General features: G+C 47.1%; 2 protein-coding genes across 3 annotated transcripts in view; one reads left to right on the forward strand and one right to left on the reverse strand.

Moving 5' to 3' along the window:
- Positions 1–3,393: 3,393 nt before the first annotated feature.
- LOC144484319 (uncharacterized) lies at positions 3,394–10,404 on the reverse strand. 2 transcript variants are annotated; one of them, XM_078202862.1, is made up of 3 exons: positions 9,940–10,404; positions 6,277–6,381; positions 3,394–4,729 (listed from the first exon to the last, which is right to left on the reverse strand). In XM_078202862.1, exon 3 carries the CDS (start codon positions 4,379–4,381, stop codon positions 3,707–3,709), a length of 675 nt encoding a protein of 224 aa, XP_078058988.1. In that variant the 5' UTR covers positions 4,382–4,729; positions 6,277–6,381; positions 9,940–10,404; the 3' UTR covers positions 3,394–3,706. The 2 variants fall into 2 exon arrangements, with proteins under 2 accessions (XP_078058988.1, XP_078058989.1); XM_078202863.1 differs by having other exon boundaries at positions 10,364–10,397.
- A 5,940-nt stretch (positions 10,405–16,344) lies between these two features.
- LOC144484306 (uncharacterized) overlaps positions 16,345–18,344 on the forward strand; it is a 31,082-nt gene continuing 29,082 nt past the window's right edge. Inside the window, exon 1 of the mRNA XM_078202841.1 lies at positions 16,345–17,229. Coding sequence (XP_078058967.1) covers positions 16,429–17,229 — 801 coding nt within the window. The 5' untranslated portion in view covers positions 16,345–16,428. The remainder of the gene's footprint in view (positions 17,230–18,344) is intronic.

An 18,344-nucleotide genomic window follows, 5' to 3' on the forward strand; every position in this document is an offset into this window, starting at 1 on the left:
TGCAGCAGGTAATTAAGAAGGCAAATGGAATTTTGTTCTTCATTGCTGGAGGGATGGAGTTTAAAAACAGCGAGGTTATGTTGCAGCTGTATAAGGCGCTGGTGAGGCCACACCTGGAGTACTGTGTACAGTTTTGGTCTCCTTACTTGAGAAAGGATATACTGGCATTGGAGGGGGTGCAGAGGAGATTCACGAGGTTGATTCCGGAGTTGACAGGGTTGGCTTATGAGGAGAAACTGAATAGACTGGGGCTATACTCATTGGATTTCAGAAGAATGAGGGGAGATCTTATAGAAACATATAAGATTATGAAGGGAATAGATTAGAAGCAGCGAAGTTGTTTCCACTGGCGGGTGAAACTAGAACTTGGGGCATAGCCTCAAAATAAGTGGAAGCAGATTTAGGACTGAGTTGAGGAAGAACTTCTTCACACAAAGGGTTGTGAATCTGTGGAATTCCCTGCCCAGTGAAGCAGTTGGGGCGACCTCATTGAATGTTTTTAAGGCAAGGATAGATAAATTATTGAACAGTAAAGGAATTAAGGGCTATGGTGAGTGGGCGGGTAAGTGGAGCTGAGTCCACAAAAAGATCAGCCATGAGGGCTCGAGGGGCCAGATGGCCTACTCCTGCTCCTAGTTCTTATGTACTTCCCACAATCCCCACATTTCCATGGCATCTCCCTGTGACTGCAATTATGTTCCAAAAGGCCAGATGATTGGTTGAAGCTTTCACCACACCTGACTAAACCTCTGACTAACCTGACTAAAACTGAGGATAAAGTATTGGTGTCTGTAAGGGCTAAAACAATACCCTTGGCTTCCTTGTAGATCTGTGGCACCAAGTTCAAGACTGCTTCATGAATCATCCTCTCGGCCTCTAGCCTGTCAACTGCCCATGAGAATCTTATATGTTTCAGAATGTTCACTGCTCATTCTTCCAAACCCAATGAGTATTGGTGCAACCCTTCCCCAAAAGACAACGAGTTGGATTCTGCGAGGTCAAAGGACCTTTGTGTGGTCCACCCCCCGGCCTGCTACGATTCCTGTGGTGGGTGGGATGGGAGAATTCTCCCCTACACCTTCACAACCTTTCCTCAAAAGACAACACCTTCATCTTAGGAATGGGCCTGGTGAACTTCCTCTGAACTCATTCCAATGAAAGCATGTCATTCCATAAGTAGGGAGACCAAAACCATACACAGTATTCCAGCTGCTATCTCAGCAATGTCCTGTGTAGGTGCAGCAAGTTCCCTTTTTCAAACTCCACCCCCTTGCAGTAAAGTCCAACACTCCATTTGCTGCCTTCTTTACTTGCTGTACCTTCATCCTATTTTTTCACGATTCATGTACAAGGACACCCAGATTCCTCTCTACGGCAGTATTCTTCAGTTTCTGTATATTTAAACAATTTTTTGCTTCTCTATTCTTCCTGCCAAAGTGGAAAAGCTCCCACTTTCCCGCACTATACTCCATCTGCCATTTTTCTGTCCATTCAGGTAACTTATCTGTGTCCCTTACAGATTTTTTGTAATAACCTCACAGCTTGCTTTTCTACCTATCTTTGTATCATCAATTCTGGCTTCATCCAAGTCATTGATCAAGGTGGCTGTTTTTCTCTCTCTCAGTTGTGGGTGATATTTGTCTCTATTCTCCTGGAAACTGAATGAATCTTGTTCCAAACTGGGTTCAATATCAGACATTTCAGGGAGTCAGGAATCATTCGCCCCTGAACCTACACTGGTAAAACCCCAGGCAGTTCCTCAGTAAGGATTTTTCTGGTTCCTCACCATATATTAGTCAGGATACTGAAACCCAGCTTTTTTACAGTCCACTCCTGGAGGCCCCACTCCCTGAGCCGACAACATTCAGCAGTGTCAGTGCTGAAGTTTCACCGTGGGAGTGATTCCCAGAGTAACTGTCAATCAGATCACCATTGATGTCCAGGTTTGTGTATTTTTAGTTATCCTGATGTCTAACACACACACATCAATAAAACAGGGAATTCCTGCAAACAAACTGCAGCTTCTTCTCTATCTGGAAATCCAATGTTTGTTGAATAATTGTCCCAGCGGTTAACATAGAACATAGAACATAGAACATTACAGCGCAGAACAGGCCCTTCGGCCCACGATGTTGCACCGACCAGTTAAAAAAAAAAACTGTGACCCTCCAACCTAAACCAATTTCTTTTCGTCCATGAACCTATCTACGGATCTCTTAAACGCCCCCAAACTAGGCGCATTTACAACTGATGCTGGCAGGGCATTCCAATCCCTCACCACCCTCTGGGTAAAGAACCTACCCCTGACATCGGTTCTATAACTACCCCCCCTCAATTTAAAGCCATGCCCCCTCGTGCTGGATTTCTCCATCAGAGGAAAAAGGCTATCACTATCCACCCTATCTAAACCTCTAATCATCTTATATGTTTCAATAAGATCCCCTCTTAGCCGCCGCCTTTCCAGCGAAAACAATCCCAAATCCCTCAGCCTCTCCTCATAGGATCTCCCCTCCATACCAGGCAACATCCTGGTAAACCTCCTCTGCACCCTCTCCAAAGCCTCCACATCCTTCCTGTAATGTGGGGACCAGAACTGCACACAGTACTCCAAGTGCGGCCGCACCAGAGTTGTGTACAGTTGCAACATAACGCTACGACTCCTAAATTCAATCCCCCTACCAATAAACGCCAAGACACCATATGCCTTCTTAACAACCTTATCTACTTGATTCCCAACTTTCAGGGATCTATGCACACATACACCTAGATCCCTCTGCTCCTCCACACTATTCAAAGTCCTCCCGTTAGCCCTATACTCAACACATCTGTTATTCCTACCAAAGTGAATTACCTCACACTTCTCCGCATTAAACTCCATCCGCCACCTCTCGGCCCAACTTTGCAACCTGTCTAAGTCTTCCTGCAAACTACGACACCCTTCCTCACTGTCTACCACACCACCGACTTTGGTGTCATCAGCAAATTTGCTAATCCACCCAACTATACCCTCACCCAGATCATTAATAAATATTACAAACAGCAGTGGCCCCAAAACAGATCCCTGAGGTACACCACTTGTAACCGCACTCCATGATGAATATTTACTATCAACCACCACCCTCTGTTTCCTCCTGTGAACTCATCCAACTCGTACTGAACAGGCTCCTGTGAACTCATCCAACTCGTATTTTAATACTGACTTTAACAAATATATTTTAAATAGGTTTATTTTAAATGAGTTAAAACCAGCCTTAAAATGGTAGATATAGTATAACAACCATAGTACTTTTCAGACTGGAAACTTTAACCTGCTGTTTCACTTTGATTTAGGAGCAGATCCCAGTTTTACACCAATCTCTGATTCATGTATCCAGCATTCACTGTCATTCTAAAAGCAGAAGTTGCTGCAAAATCTCAGTAAGTCTGACAGAATCTGTAAAGACAGGAACAGTTAATGTTTCCAGTTGAATGTGACTCTTCTTCAGTGTCAAAACATTCGCTCTGTTTCTCTCTCCAGAGATGCTGTCAGACCTGCTGAGTTTTTACAGCACTTCTTGTTTTTATTTACGAGTTCAGGACTCAGACAAGACAATCCACAATACAAATCTTACAACTGGGCCAGGGTTTATTAACATCAGCAGAAACAGACACCGATGAAAATGGTTGGGACCTCGATGTGATTAACAGCAAAATTCAGTCCTTGCAGTCACTCGTGAACATGATGGTGTTTCAGCAGGTGAGGTGACTGAGTGAATCCCTTCCCACACACGGAGCAGGTGAATGGCCTGTCCCCAGTGTGAATTCGCTGGTGCTTTACCAGGTTGGATGATTGACTGAATCCCTTGCCACAATCAGAGCAGGTGAATGGTCTCTCCCCAGTGTGAACTCGCTGGTGCCTCCGCAGGCTGGATGAACAAGTGAATCCCTCCCCACACTGAGGGCAGCTGAATGGCGTCTCCCCAGTGTGAACTCGCAGGTGTTTCCGCAGGTTGGATAACTGAGTGAATCCCTTCCCACAATGAGAGCAGCTGAATGGTCTCTCCCCAGTGTGAACTCGCTGGTGTGTCTGCAGGTGGGATGAACAAGTGAATCCCTTCCCACACTGAGGACATGTAAATGGTCTCTCCCCAGTGTGAACTCGCTGGTGCCTCCGCAGGTGGGATGAACAAGTGAATCCCTTCCCACACTGAGGGCAGGTGAACGGTCTCTCCCCAGTGTGAACTCGCTGGTGTGTCCGCAGGCTGGATAAATGACTGAATCCCTCCCCACACTGAGAGCACATGAATGGTGTCTCCCCAGTGTGGCTGCGCCGATTAGTTTCCAGCTGTGATGGGGCTCTGTATCTCTTCCCACAGTCCCCACATTTCCATGGTATCTCCATGGTGCAGGTGTCCTGACCTCTGTCTTGGGTGGACAATCAGTTCAAGCCTCGTCCACACACAGAACACGGGTACAGTCTCTCCCTGCTGTGAATGGTGTGATATTTATTCAGGCTGTGTAACTGGTTAAAGCTCTTTAGTCCGAGCACTAGAACACTCTCACTCGAGTGTGGCAGTGTGTTGGTACTTTTCCAGTCACACTGATGGTCGAACTCTTTTCAAATCGACAAACTGGACAATCATTTCTCTCTCTAGATTCAATGGCTGATGATATTCAGATCCCAAGGAATATGACTGTCAGATCTGACATGACATTTGAGATTTCGGTCTGTGATTCCTCTTTCAATATCCTGTAAAATGAATTTACAAAAGTCATCAGTGTCAGTGCAGGATAGAAATTCAGAACAGACAATTCTAGTTTCTATGGAACATTCTTTCCTATTTCAGTCCCAAAAATCTGTGAATCTCCATCCCACACACTCTCCCTCCATTCTCACTCTGCTGTATCTAATATTCACCCTCCCAATTCTCCTGAAGGTGCTGATTGAGGCTGATTGACAGATCCATGTTCACTGCTTCCTGTCCTGGACACAGAGACCATAACAAATAGGAGCTGCAGTCGGCCATTTGGCCCATCGAGCCTTTTAAACTATTCAATGAGATAATTCGTTCATCTACCTCAGCATCATTCTCCCCACACTAAACCCATATCCCTTGATATCCTCAATATCTAGAAACCAATCAATCTCTCTCTTGAAAATAGTTGATGACTGAGGCTTCACTGTCCTCAGGGATTGAGAATTCCAAAGCTTTACCACATCCTTGAGTGAAGAAATCCCCCCACATCTTAGCTTTTGCTCCATCTTCTTGTCTGTTCCCCATAACCCTTGACACCCTTGTCAGTCAAAGATCTGTCTAACTGGAATATGTTCAATGATCCTGAGTACAGGAGTTGGGTGTTATAGTTGTATGAGTCGTTGGTGAGGCTGCACTTGGAGTATTGTGTACAGTTTTTGTAACCCTGTAATAGGAAAGACATTGATAAACTGGAAAGAGTGCAAAGAAGATTTATGAGGATGTTGCCGAGTGATCGTGAGAGGTTGGACAGGCTAGGGATTTATTCCTTCGAACGTAGGAGAATATGGGGGTGACCATATTGAGGTGTATTAAATAATACGGGGCATAGATCGGATGAACCCACATTGTCTTTTTGCCAGGGTAGGAGAATTGAAAACTAGAGGGCCTAGGTTTAAGATGAGAGGGAAAAGATTAAAAGAGACCTGAGGGGCAACTTCTTCATGCAGAGGGTGGTGTGTACATGGAATGAGCTGCCAGAGAAAGTGGTTGAGGCAGGTTCAAACAGCAGGTTTAAACATTTAAAAAGCATTTGGATAAGTAAATGAATTGGAAAGGATTAGAGGGATATGAGCCAAACATGGGCAATTGGGACTAGCTGGGAGGGCACCATGTTTGGCATGGATCAGTTGGGCCCAAGGGCCTGTTTCCGTGCTGTATTGCTCTATGACTCTATGTGCTGGCTGCATCAGCATCTATTGCCCATAACTCATTGTCCTTGAACTGAGTGGCTTGCATTGCTGGGGGATGTGGTAGATTTCCTTCTTTAAAGGACATTATTAAATCAGATGGATTTTTACAACAATTGTCATCAATGGACTTCTAATTCTAGATTTTTACTGAATTCAAATTTCAACATTTGCCATTGTGGGATTCGAACCCAGGGTTCACAGTGCATTGCCCTGGATCCCTGTATTACTAATCCAATAACACTATCACATGCTCCATTGCCTCACCATCCATGGTAAAGGAGTCACAGTAGCCCGAGATCCATGGAATCAGAGCATGCTCTGAATTTAAATTAATGCTCACTAACACTCACCTCAAAACAATTTCACTGTTTTCACATTTTAAAATCTGCTGCAGCTGAAAAGATCTGAGAGAGATTGGTGTCCGGGAAAAATATTGCAATCTTCAAATCTTCTCCCTGTAAATGAGGAAAGTTATAGGTGTAATTCAAGGTTAGAAATTCAAGACAGACAAACATTTCTTTTGGTCTGAGTTTGCTGTGTGTAAATCCTCCCCTTCTAACCCCCTGTAAAAGGAGTTTCCAAAATCCATCAGCATCTGTCCAGAACAGAGATTCAAAACATTCCCTCCTCCTTTAACCTGGCACAGAATTACTTTAGCTGGGACAAAATTGCAGTGGAGGCAGTTCAGAGAAGATGCAGTTGGTTGATTCCTGAAATGAGGAGTTTTATCTTTCAGGTTGAGCAGTTTGGTCCTGTACTCTTTGGGGTTTTGAAGACTGAGAAGTAATCTTAATGAAACATCTGGGAATTTAAGGGCGGCATGGTGGCTAGCACTGCTGCCTCACAGCGCCAGGGTCCCAGGTTCAATTCCGGCCTTGGGTCACTGTCTGTATGGAGTTTGCACATTCTCCCCATGTCTGCGTGGGTTTCCTCCAGGTGTTCCAATTTCCTCCCACAGTCCAAAGACTGTGGTTCGGTGGATTGGCCATGCTAAATTGACCCTCGTGTCAAATGCATGGGGTTGTGGGGATAGGGCCTGGGTGGGATTGTTGTCTGTCCAGACTCGATGGGCCAAATGGCCTCCTTCTGCATTGTAGGGATTCTATGATTCATATGATCGAAGGTGCTTGACAGCAGCGCATGCGCTCTCCGTCTCCGCTGAAACAAGATGGCGGCCGATAACTGGGAACTGTTCCCGAGATTAAATGATCTTCTACAAAGATGCAAGAAAGCAGACAAGATACCAAAAGGACGACAGATCACGAACCCACTCAGGTCAACCTATAACACAGACTACGCTGAGACACTTTGCCGTCGCACCTCTCTCACACTCCTCAAACACCTCGTACACCAGCTCTACAGCAAACGCCGCAGCCTGCAAACCAAGATCGAATCCATATTCTCAACTTGCGCTCAGGATGCAGACCAGCTGCGAAACTCTGCCAAGCAGACGAGACAAAGGAACTACACCATCTACATGCACACCAAGAACAGGAAACTTGAGAAACTCGGCATCACCACCAGCAGCAACCAAGCCTCCCCCGGTACCACAGCAGGAAACAGTACCACTGCAGGGAAGTCCATTGTCAACTTGTCTGATGACACACTTCAACCAGATGAAATCGAGGTTCTCAGCCGACGGCTTAATTTTTGCCCCACCACCAAAATAGACCCCATCAGTCTCGCAGTAGACACAGAGGAATTCATCAGGCGAATGAGGCTGTGGGAGTTCTTCCACAAACCCCAAGAGGCCAACAGCGAACACAATGAGACAGCCAATGAACCGGAACAGTCGACAGAGAGATCCACAGTGCATCCGAAGAGGAAAGAGTCGAATTGGACTCCTCCGGAAGGCTGCTGTCCTCGACTTGACATGTATGCCCAAGCCATCAGGAGGTGCGTCAACACCAAATTCATCAGCCGCACTCACAAGACAGCCCTGAACATCACCCAAGCACAACGCAATGCCATCCATGCTCTCAAGACCAACCGCAACATTGTCATCAAACCAGCAGACAAAGGAGGGGCCATCGTCATATTGAACAGAACGGATTACTGCAAAGAAGTGTACCGACAACTCAACAATGAGGAACACTACAGACAGTTACCCGCAGATCCGACCAAAGAACACACCTGTCAACTCAACACTCTGATCAAGACCTTTGATCTGGACCTTCAGAGCACCCTCCGTGCTCTCATCCCATGTACTCCCGGTGTTGGAGATCTCTACTGCCTCCCGAAGATACACAAGGCAAACACACCCGGCCGTCCCATTGAATCGGGCAATGGGACCCTGTGCGAGAACCTCTCCGGCTATGTCGAGGAAATCCTGAAACCCATTGTACAAAGAACCCCCAGCTTTTGTCGCGACACTACGGACTTTCTACAGAAACTCAGCACACATGGAGCAGTTGAACCAGGAGCGCTCCTCATCACAATGGATGTCTCGGCACTCTACACCAGCATCCCCCACGACAATGGCATTGCTGCAACGGCCTCAGTGCTCAGCGCCGACAACTGCCAGTTTCCAGATGCAATTTTACATCTCATCCGCTTCATCCTGGACCAAAATATCTTCACCTTCAACAACCAATTCTTCATCCAGACACACGGAACAGCCATGGGGACCAAATTTGCACCTCAATATGCCAACATTTTCATGCACAGGTTCGAACAAGACTTCTTCACTGCACGGGACCTTCAACCGATGCTATACATAAGATACATCGATGACATTTTCTTCCTTTGGACTCATGGTGAACAATCACTGAAACAACTATATGATGTTCCAAGTTCCATCCCACCATCAGACTCACCATGGACTACTCTCCGGAATCAGTTGCATTCTTGGACACACGCATCTCCATTAAGGACAGTCACCTCAGCACCTCACTATACCGCAAGCCCACGGATAACCTCACGATGCTCCACTTCTCCAGCTTCCACCCGAAACACGTTAAAGAAGCCATCCCCTACGGACAAGCCCTCCGTATACACAGGATCTGCTCAGATGAGGAGGATCGAAACAGACACCTCCAGACGCTGAAAGATGCCCTCATAAGAACAGAATATAGCGCTCGACTCATCGATCAACAGTTCCAACGCGCCACAGTGAAAAACCGCACCGACCTCCTCAGAAAACAAACACGGAACACGGTGGACAAAGTACCCTTCGTCGTCCAGTACTTCCCCGGAGCGGAGAAGCTACGGCATCTCCTCCGGAGCCTTCAACATGTCATTGATGAAGATGAACATCTCGCCAAGGCCATCCCCACACCCCCACTTCTTGCCTTCAAACAACCGCACAACCTCAAACAGACCATTGTCCGCAGCAAACTACCCAGCCTTCAGGAGAACAGTGACCACGACACCACACAACCCTGCCACAGCAACCTCTGCAAGACATGCCGGATCATCGACACAGATGCCATCACCACACGTGAGAACACCATCCACCAAGTACACGGTACCTACTCTTGCAACTCGGCCAAAGTTGTCTACCTGATACGCTGCAAGAAAGGATGTCCCGAGGCATGGTACATTGGGGAAACCATGCAGACGCTGCAACAACAGATGAATGAACACCATTTGACAATCACCAGGCAAGACTGTTCTCTACCTGTTGGGGAGCACTTGAGCGGTCACGGGCATTCGGCCTCTGATATTTGGCTAAACGTTCTCCAAGGCGGCCTTCACGACACATGACGGCGCAGAGTCGCTGAGCAGAAACTGATAGCCAAGTTCCGCACACATGAGGACGGCCTCAACCGGGATATTGGGTTCATGTCACACTATTTGTAACCCCCACAGTTTGCCTGGACCTGCAGAGTTTCACTGGCTGTCCTGTCTGGAGACAATACACATCTCTTTAGCCTGTCTTGATGCTCTCTCCACTCACATTGTTTGTATCTTAAAGACTTGATTAGCTGTAAGTATTCGCATTCCAACCATTATTCATATAAATTGAGTTTGTGTCTTTATATGCCCTGTTTGTGAACAGAATTCCCACTCACCTGAAGAAGGGGCTTGGAGCTCCGAAAGCTTGTGAGGCTTTTGCTACCAAATAAACCTGTTGGACTTTAACCTGGTGTTGTTAAACTTCTTCCCGAGATTAACTTCTTCCCGAGATTAAAGTCATGACGTGGAGATGCCGGCGTTGGGTGGGGTAAAGACAGTAAGAAGTTTAACAACACCAGGTTAAAGTCTAACAAGTTTATTTGGTGTGTGGCTTTTGCTACCAAATAAACCTGTTGGACTTTAACCTGGTGTTAAACTTCTTCCCGAGATGAAAGGCTGGGAGCTGTAAACCCGGGGCCTGCAGAGTCTATTCGGGCCGTGCGACCTACAGCGGGTGTTGGTGAAGCCAGAGCTCCCTCCCGACCCCGACTCCCGGCTCCGACTCCCGGCTCCATTTCTCCCGCAGCCCCACCGACTCACCCACTGAAAAAAGCGGCTCCCGCACTCACAGGGCTCCGAGCAAAATGACACTGCGCACGCTCCAGATAGAGCAGCGCGCCTGCGCAATGGGCTCCTGTGGAATGAATAGCACACTTTCATACCCGCAGGGGCACCTGGGAATTAACGGCGTCATTGTCAAAGACAATAATAGAAAATTATCTTGTGCAATTAAGATCAAATAGTTTTTAAAAATGCATTCCTCGGAATTTGTGCGCTGCCATTCTCCATTTCTAAAATTGATTTAAACCAGTGCTCTCCTGTGGGAATACCCCGAGTTTTTAAACCTTTTCCCACTGGTTTCCTCCCCTCTCTTTGCTCTCCTGAAGGTGCTCATACTGGTTGGGTAAATCCCACAGAGACTGGTTTCTTTCACTTTCTTTCTCCTGATGCTGAATATTCTGTTTTATGAAATGATACATCACAGATGGAAACCATTTGGCTCATCCTGCCCAGTCGGCCTGTCTTTAAGATCTGTCCAGTTAATCCCACAGCCCTGCTGGCAGAGTGAGAACAATGTATATATACTGCAGCAATGCAGGAGGTGAATGGAAAATGTTTTCCAGTTGCATACCTCTCAGACACACTCACCCCTAGAAAGATAAATTGGCCTGTGTACTAAGCAGATATTAAGGTTCCACTTAAAATTAAAAGAGAAGGTGCTGGAAAAATGCAGCAGTCACCAGGGCCGAGTTTATGGTCAAAATGATGGTGCTGAGCTGCTGTTAGAAAGTAACCAGCAATCCAACAAGCCACTCAAAATATTGAATCAAACAAAATTGTTCAAAGATTGAGCCAAAGAATTCTGTTTTCCAACATGGTGCTCTGATTTTTTGTGATTGTTTTAATGTTCTGACAATTACCTGGTGTAGTCCGGGTTTATTTTATACTCATTCCAACCCATCGCTGTCCATGAGCACATTACCCCCACTCTGATTCTCCATCCCATCAGAGACAACTCAGTCACTGACTGGAAATCAGGGCTTTTAATGAGAGCTCTGACAACCGAGAATGCACCGTAGGCAGAACCAACCCGAGCTAACAAACCCCAGACAGTGAACATTATCTCCCAGACCCGAATATAAAGTAGTGAACATTCTCCCCGCAGACCTGAATATAAAACAGTGAACATTATCCCCCTGACCCGAATATAAAACAGTGAACATTATCCCCCCCACACTTGAATACAAAATTGTCCTGATGGATTCAGACAGCATTATCACAATATTCCAAATGTGTTTTTTCCAGGAATAGATTCAGCGGCTGCATCACTGGAGGCCAGAGATACTCTCCTCAAACTCGGCTCATGTGAGGAATCCCTCCAATGAGGCTCAGGAATGCAACAACCAGACTTACGTGACCACCAAGTGTGTAACTGAACAAACTACCGCAACGTTGAAGATGTGTTTCAGTGTGAAATGATTTGCTTCACCTGTTGCTTCAGATTTGAGAGAAAATTTCCCTTTCTGGGGTAATTTGACCTTGACCCAGGCACTTTTCAGATCTGAAAGTGATGGCCTTTAGCACAATCACAAGGCTGCACAATACAGAGGGAACACTAATCTGTTTCATTCTGTGACTATGTCGTGGTTACACGAGTGATACTTTCCACTAATTAGCTGCCAGCACCATGCAGACGCTACGACGACGGATGAATGAACACCGCTCGACAATCACCAGGCAAGACTGTTCTCTTCCTGTGGGGGAGCACTTCAGCGGTCACGGGCATTCAGCCTCTGATCTTCGGGTAAGCGTTCTCCAAGGCGGCCTTCACGACACACGACAGCTCAGAGTCGCTGAGCAGAAACTGATAGCCACGTTCCGCACACATGAGGACGGCCTCAACCAGGATATTGGGTTCATGTCACACTATCAGAAACCCCCACAGCTTGCCTGGACTTGCAAAATCTCACTGGCTGTCCTGTCTGGAGACAATACAAATCTCTTTAACCTGTGCTTTATGCTCCCTCCATCTCTTTAACCTGTGCTTAATGCTCCCTCCACTCACATTGTCTGTATCCTTAAGACCTGGTTGGCTGTAGAGCTTCGCATTCTAATCAGTATTCTGTAACTTGATTTTGTGTCTCTGTGTCCTGTTTGAGAGCAGATTTCCACTCCATCTGATGAAGGAGCAGCGCTCCGAAAGCTAATGGCATTTGCTACCAAATAAACCTGTTGGACTTTAACCTGGTGTTGTTAAATCTCTTACTATGAATATCTTTGCCAGTGCAGTGCCGGGTCCTGTTGAGAGTTCCTGAATTAAAAAAACTCACAGATGGTGCTTTCAAAAAGGGACACAGCAGCCCTGAAAATCAGTGACATTTCAGAATATTAAACTTCAGCCAGTTGTAGTGATTGTTAATGTCAGCAGAAACAAACCAAATATTGTCAGACTATCAATCTTGGATGTGATTAACAGCTGCAGTAATAGCAAAATCCAACTCCTGCTGACAATTGTGAACTTGCAGATGTGTCAGCAAGTGGGATGACCGAGTGTATCCCTTCCCACACACAGAGCAGGTGAATGGCCTCTCCCCAGTGTGGGTGAGCTCGTGTAAATGCAGGCTGCCAGACTGAGTGAATCCCTTCCCACACATGGAGCAAGTGAATGGTCTCTCCCCAGTGTGAGTGCGTTGATGTTCAGTGAGTATTGATAACTGCCTGAAACTCTTTCCACAGTATGTGCAAATAAATGGCTTCTCCTCAGTGTGAATTCGCTGATGTGACAGGAGGCCGGATGAATTGGTGAATTCCCTCCCATATGTGGAAGAGGTGAACGGCCTTTCCCCAGTGTGAACTCGCTTGTGTGCGCTGAGGTTGGATGAAGACCGGAACCTCTTTCCACAGGAAGTGCAGCTGAATGGTCTCTCCTCTGTGTAAACTCACTGGTGTGACAGCAGGTTAGATGACAGAGTGAATCTCTTACCACACACAGAACAGGTGAATGGCTTCTCTCCTGTGTGAATTCGCTGGTGTGACCAAAGACCGGATGGCCCAGCAAACTCCTTCCCACACACAGAGCAGGTGAACGATCTCTCCCCAGTGTGAACTCGCTGATGTGCACTGAGGTTGGATGAACATGAGAACCCCTTTCCACAGGTGGAGCAGCTGAACGGCCTCTCCTCAGTGTGAGTTCGCTGGTGTAACAGCAGGTGGGATGAGGTAGTGAATCCTTTCCCACACACAGAACAGATGAATGGCCTCTCTCCAGTGTGACTGTGTCTATGGTTTTACAGCAAGTATGGATAATTGAATCCTTTACCACAATCCTCACATTTCCATGGTTTCTCCATTTTCCCAGCCCCAATGTGACCGTGTCGATGGGTTTCCAACTGGGATGGATAATTGAATCCTTTACCACAATCCTCACATTTCCACGGTTTGTCCATGGCGCTGTTGTCCTTCTGTCTCTCCAGGTTGGATGATTAGTTGAAGCCTCATCCACATACAGACCATGTGTATGGTTTCTCCACACTGTGAATAGTGTGGTGTTTTTCAGAGCTCCTTCCCGCCTGCGGATCCACAAAGTGTTTCCAAATCCTCCCAGCCACCGCCTAACGCTGACTCCGCTTCTCCGGGACAAACAAGCGCCAAGGACAGCAATGACACTGCGCATGCTCCACATCACAATGCCCGGGGACTGATTGACGGCAGCTCCGGACCAATAGGAACAGGGGGCTCTGCTGGAGGACCGAGCGGGAGTGGCCGGTCCTCCAACCAATCGGAGTGAATGAGGGGCGGGACCTGAAGCATGCGCAGTGCGGGTAATGGCGACGGACGGACGGTTTTAACTTGGAAGCGAGATCAATACGAGGTAGAGGGCAGCGTGCGGGGAATGATAAATGTGGCGGGTGGGTGGAGAGGCTTTGTAAACATGTTGTTCAAACCCAAACCCCGGAAATGAACTTCCCGGTCTCCCCTTTGTACCAAATGGAGCGGCAGCTTGCAGTGTTAGACCCGGGCTGACTGCCGCCATTGAGGCTGCATGTGGGAGGCCGGCAGGGATTGTGATCGGAGAGGGAAGCCCTGACGTCACAATGGAATGGGTGAGGGTGTGACGTCACAATGGAATGGTTGAGGGTGTGACGTCACAATGGAATGGGTGAGGGTGTGACGTCACAATGGAATGGGTGAGAGTGTGACATCACAATGGAATGGGTGAGGGTTCCAGATGAGCTGAGACTGGGCTGGAGTCGGGCGATGGCACTGACATGTGGCCCGGTGGCACAGTGGTTAGTGCAGCTGCCTAACAGCGCCAGGGACCCGGGTTCAATTCCAGCCTCGGGTCACTGTCTGTGCAGAGGTTCTACATTCTCCCCGTGTCTGTGTGGGTTTCCTCCGGGTGTTCCGATTCCCTTCCACAGTCCAAAGATGTGCTGGTTAGACGGATTGGCCATGATAAATTGCCACTTGGTATCAGGGGGATTAACAGGTAAATATGTGGATAGGGCCTGGATGGGATTTTTGTCGGTGCAGGCTCGATGGGCTGAATGGCCTCCCCCTACACTGTATTTTATGATTCATTATTATTAATTAATTACTATTCTGATTTACAGCTGTTTCTGAGTTTTAACTGTATCCTCTATTGTGAACACCGAGGCAAAATACTTGTTCAATTAATCTCCCAGCTCCTTATTTTTCATTATCAATTCCTGGACTCACTTTCTATTAGACAGTTAAGAAATGAGGTCGGGCAAGTAACTGAAGTGTCAGTCAGGGAGCACTGTTGGGAGCACCAATAGTTTCAAAATAGTTCTGGAAAAAGATAGGACAGGTCCACAGGTCAAGGCCCTAAACTGGAGCAGGGCCACTTTTGTGGGCATTAAGCAGGATCTGGTAGATGTCGATTAGGTGAATTTCTTTGAAGGGAAAGGAATGACTGGCAAATGGGAGGTTTTAAAAGTGTGATATCAAGAGTCATGGGGCAGTATATTCCTGTTAAGATGCATGGAACGAATGGTAAATTTAGGGATCTCTGGCAGACAAGGGATATTGAGGCTCTGGTCAGGTAAAAGAAGGAAGCATACATTGGGTTTAGGCAATCGGGGACAAGTGAATCACTCTGATTATAAAAAGTGTAAGAAAATACTGAAGAGGGAAATCAGGAGGACAAAAAGAGGGTATGATATGGATCTGGCAGGTAAGATTAAAGAAAATTCCAAGAGGTTCTATAGCTATATTAAGAGTTAGACGGTGGCTAGAGAGAGAATAGATCCCCTTAAAAATCAGTATGGCCATCTGTGTGTGGAGCCACAGGAGATGGGTGAGATTTTTAATGAATACTTCTCCTCTGTGTTTACTGCAGAGAGCACCATGGGTGCTAAAGAAATAAGGGAAACAAGTGGTGATGTCTTGGGCACACGCATGTTACTTGGGAGGAGGTATCTGCAGCCTTAGAAAAGCAAATTACTGCGGATGCTGGAATCTGAAACCAAGAGAGAAAATGCTGGAAAATGTCAGCAGGTCTGGCAGCATCTGTAAGGAAAGAAAAGAGCTGATGTTTCTTGTCTAGATGACCCTTTGTCAAAGCTCTGAAACTTCAGTTCTTTTCTCTCCATCCAGATGCTGCCAGACCTGCTGAGAATGGGGAGAGAGCTTTTGGGGAATGAGAGAGGAAAGAATGTTCCATAGAAATTGTCTGTTCTGAATTTATATTCTGTACTGACACTGATGACTTTTGTAAACTCATTTTCCAGGATTTTGAAAGAGGAATCACAGGCCGAAATCTCAAACATCACGTCTAGATCTGACAGAGTCGTATTCATTGGGACCTCAATATCACCGGACTTTGAATCCAGAAGGAGAAATGATTGTCCAGTCTGTCGATTTGAAGAGATTTGAAATGTCAGTGTGAGTGAAAAAGCATCAACACACTGCCACACTTGAGTGAGAGTGTTCCAATGCACTGACTAAAGAGCTTTAACCAGTTACACAGTCTGAATAAATATCACACCATTCACAGCGGGGAGAGACTGTAATCTTGTTCTGTGTGTGGACGAAGTTTCAACTAGTTGTCCACCCAAGAGAGAGGCAAGGACGCCTGCACCATGGAGAAACCATGGAAATGTGTGGACTGTGGGAAGGGATGCAGAACCCCATCTCAGCTGGAAGCTCATCGGCGCAACCACACTGGGGAGAGGCCGTTCATCTGCTCTCAGTGTGGGAAGGGATTCACTCAGTTATCCCACCTGCAATCACACCAGCTACGTCACACAGGGGAGAAGCCGTTCACCTGCTCTCAGTGTGGGGAGGGATTCACTCGGTCAACCAACCTGCAGTCACACCAGCGAGTTCACACTGGGGAGAGACCATTCACCTGCTCTCAGTGTGGGCAGGGATTCATTCAGTTCTGCAGCCTGCAGACACACCAGCGAGTTCACACTGGAGAGAGGCCATTCACCTGCTCTCAGTGTGGGAAGGGATTCACTCGGTCATCCCACCTGCAGAGACACCAGCGAGTTCACACTGGGGAGAGTCCATTCACCTGCTCTCAGTGTGGGAAGGGATTCACTCAGCCATCCCACCTGCTGAGACACCAACGCATTCACACTGGGGAGAGGCTGTTCACCTGCTCTCAGTGTGGGAAGGGATTCACTCAGTCATCCAACCTGCGGACACACGAACGAGTTCACACTGGGGAGAGACCGTTCACCTGCTCTCAGTGTGGGCAAGAATTCACTCAGTTATGCACCCTGCGGACACACCAGCTAGTTCACACTGGGGAGAGGCCATTCACCTGCTCTCAGTGTGGGAAGGGATTCACTCGGTTATCCACCCTGCGGACGCACCAGCAAGTTCACACTGGGGAGAGGCCGTTCACCTGCTCTCAGTGTGGGAAGGGTTTCAGCGTTTCATCCCAGCTGCTGAGACATCAACAGGTTCACGAGTGATGACAGTGGTTGGATTCTGCTGTTATTGTTTCTGCTCTCAATTACATCCAGGACTGTATTTTGTTCATTCTCACAGTTGGTCAATGGGAAGGGTCAGAGGGTTTCTTTGTGCTGGACTGGCCAGTCTCAGCCTCCAGTGGGCTGATGCTCTTTGAGTCTTTTTGCGAATACCTGATTTCAAATGTCACACGGATCACAGAGTGACAGGGTGTTAGGAAGTTTAGAGATATTTAGTCAGAAGAAAACAGAGGTTGGCAGTGCAAAGGTACATTTCTGAATGGAGGGCTGTGACAAGTGACATTCCTCAGCGATCAGTGCTGGGACTTTTGCTGTTTGTAATATATATAAATGATTTGGAGGAAAATGTAACTGCTTTGATTGGTAAGTTTGTGGACGACACAAAGGTTGGTGGATTTGCGGATAGCGATGGGGACCGGCAGAGGATACAGCAGGATATAGATCAGTTGGAGACTTGGGCGGAGAGATGGCAGATGAAGTTTAATCCGGAAAAATGTGAGGTAATGCATTTTGGAAGGTCTAATACAGATGGGAAATATACAGTAAATGGCAGAACCCTGAAGAGTATTCATAGGCAGAGGGATCTGGGTGTACAGGTACACAGGTCATTGAAAGTGGCAATGCAGGTGGAGAAGATAATCAAGAAGGCATACGGCATGCTTGCCTTCATCGGCCGGGGCATTGAGTTTAAAAATTGGCAAGTCTTGTTGCAGCTTTATAGAACCTTAGTTAGACCGCACTTGGAATCTAGTGTTCAATTCTGGTCACCACACTACCAGAAGGATGTGGAGGCTTTGGAGAGGGTACGGAAAATATTTATCAGGATGTTGCCTGGTGTGGAGGGCATTAGCTATCAGGAGAGGTTGGAGAAACTTGGTTTGTTCTCACTGGAACGACGGAGGTTGAGGAGGGCGACCTGATAGAAGTCTACAAAATTATGAGGGGCATGGACAGAGTGGATAGTCAGAAGCTTTTTCCCAGGGTGGAAGAGTCAATTACTCGGGGCATGGGTTTAAGGCGCGAGGGGAACTCCACCAGGCTCGTAAGGCACGATC

Source organism: Mustelus asterias, unplaced genomic scaffold (genome assembly GCF_964213995.1).
Source record: "Mustelus asterias unplaced genomic scaffold, sMusAst1.hap1.1 HAP1_SCAFFOLD_100, whole genome shotgun sequence".
NCBI lineage: Eukaryota > Metazoa > Chordata > Chondrichthyes > Carcharhiniformes > Triakidae > Mustelus > Mustelus asterias.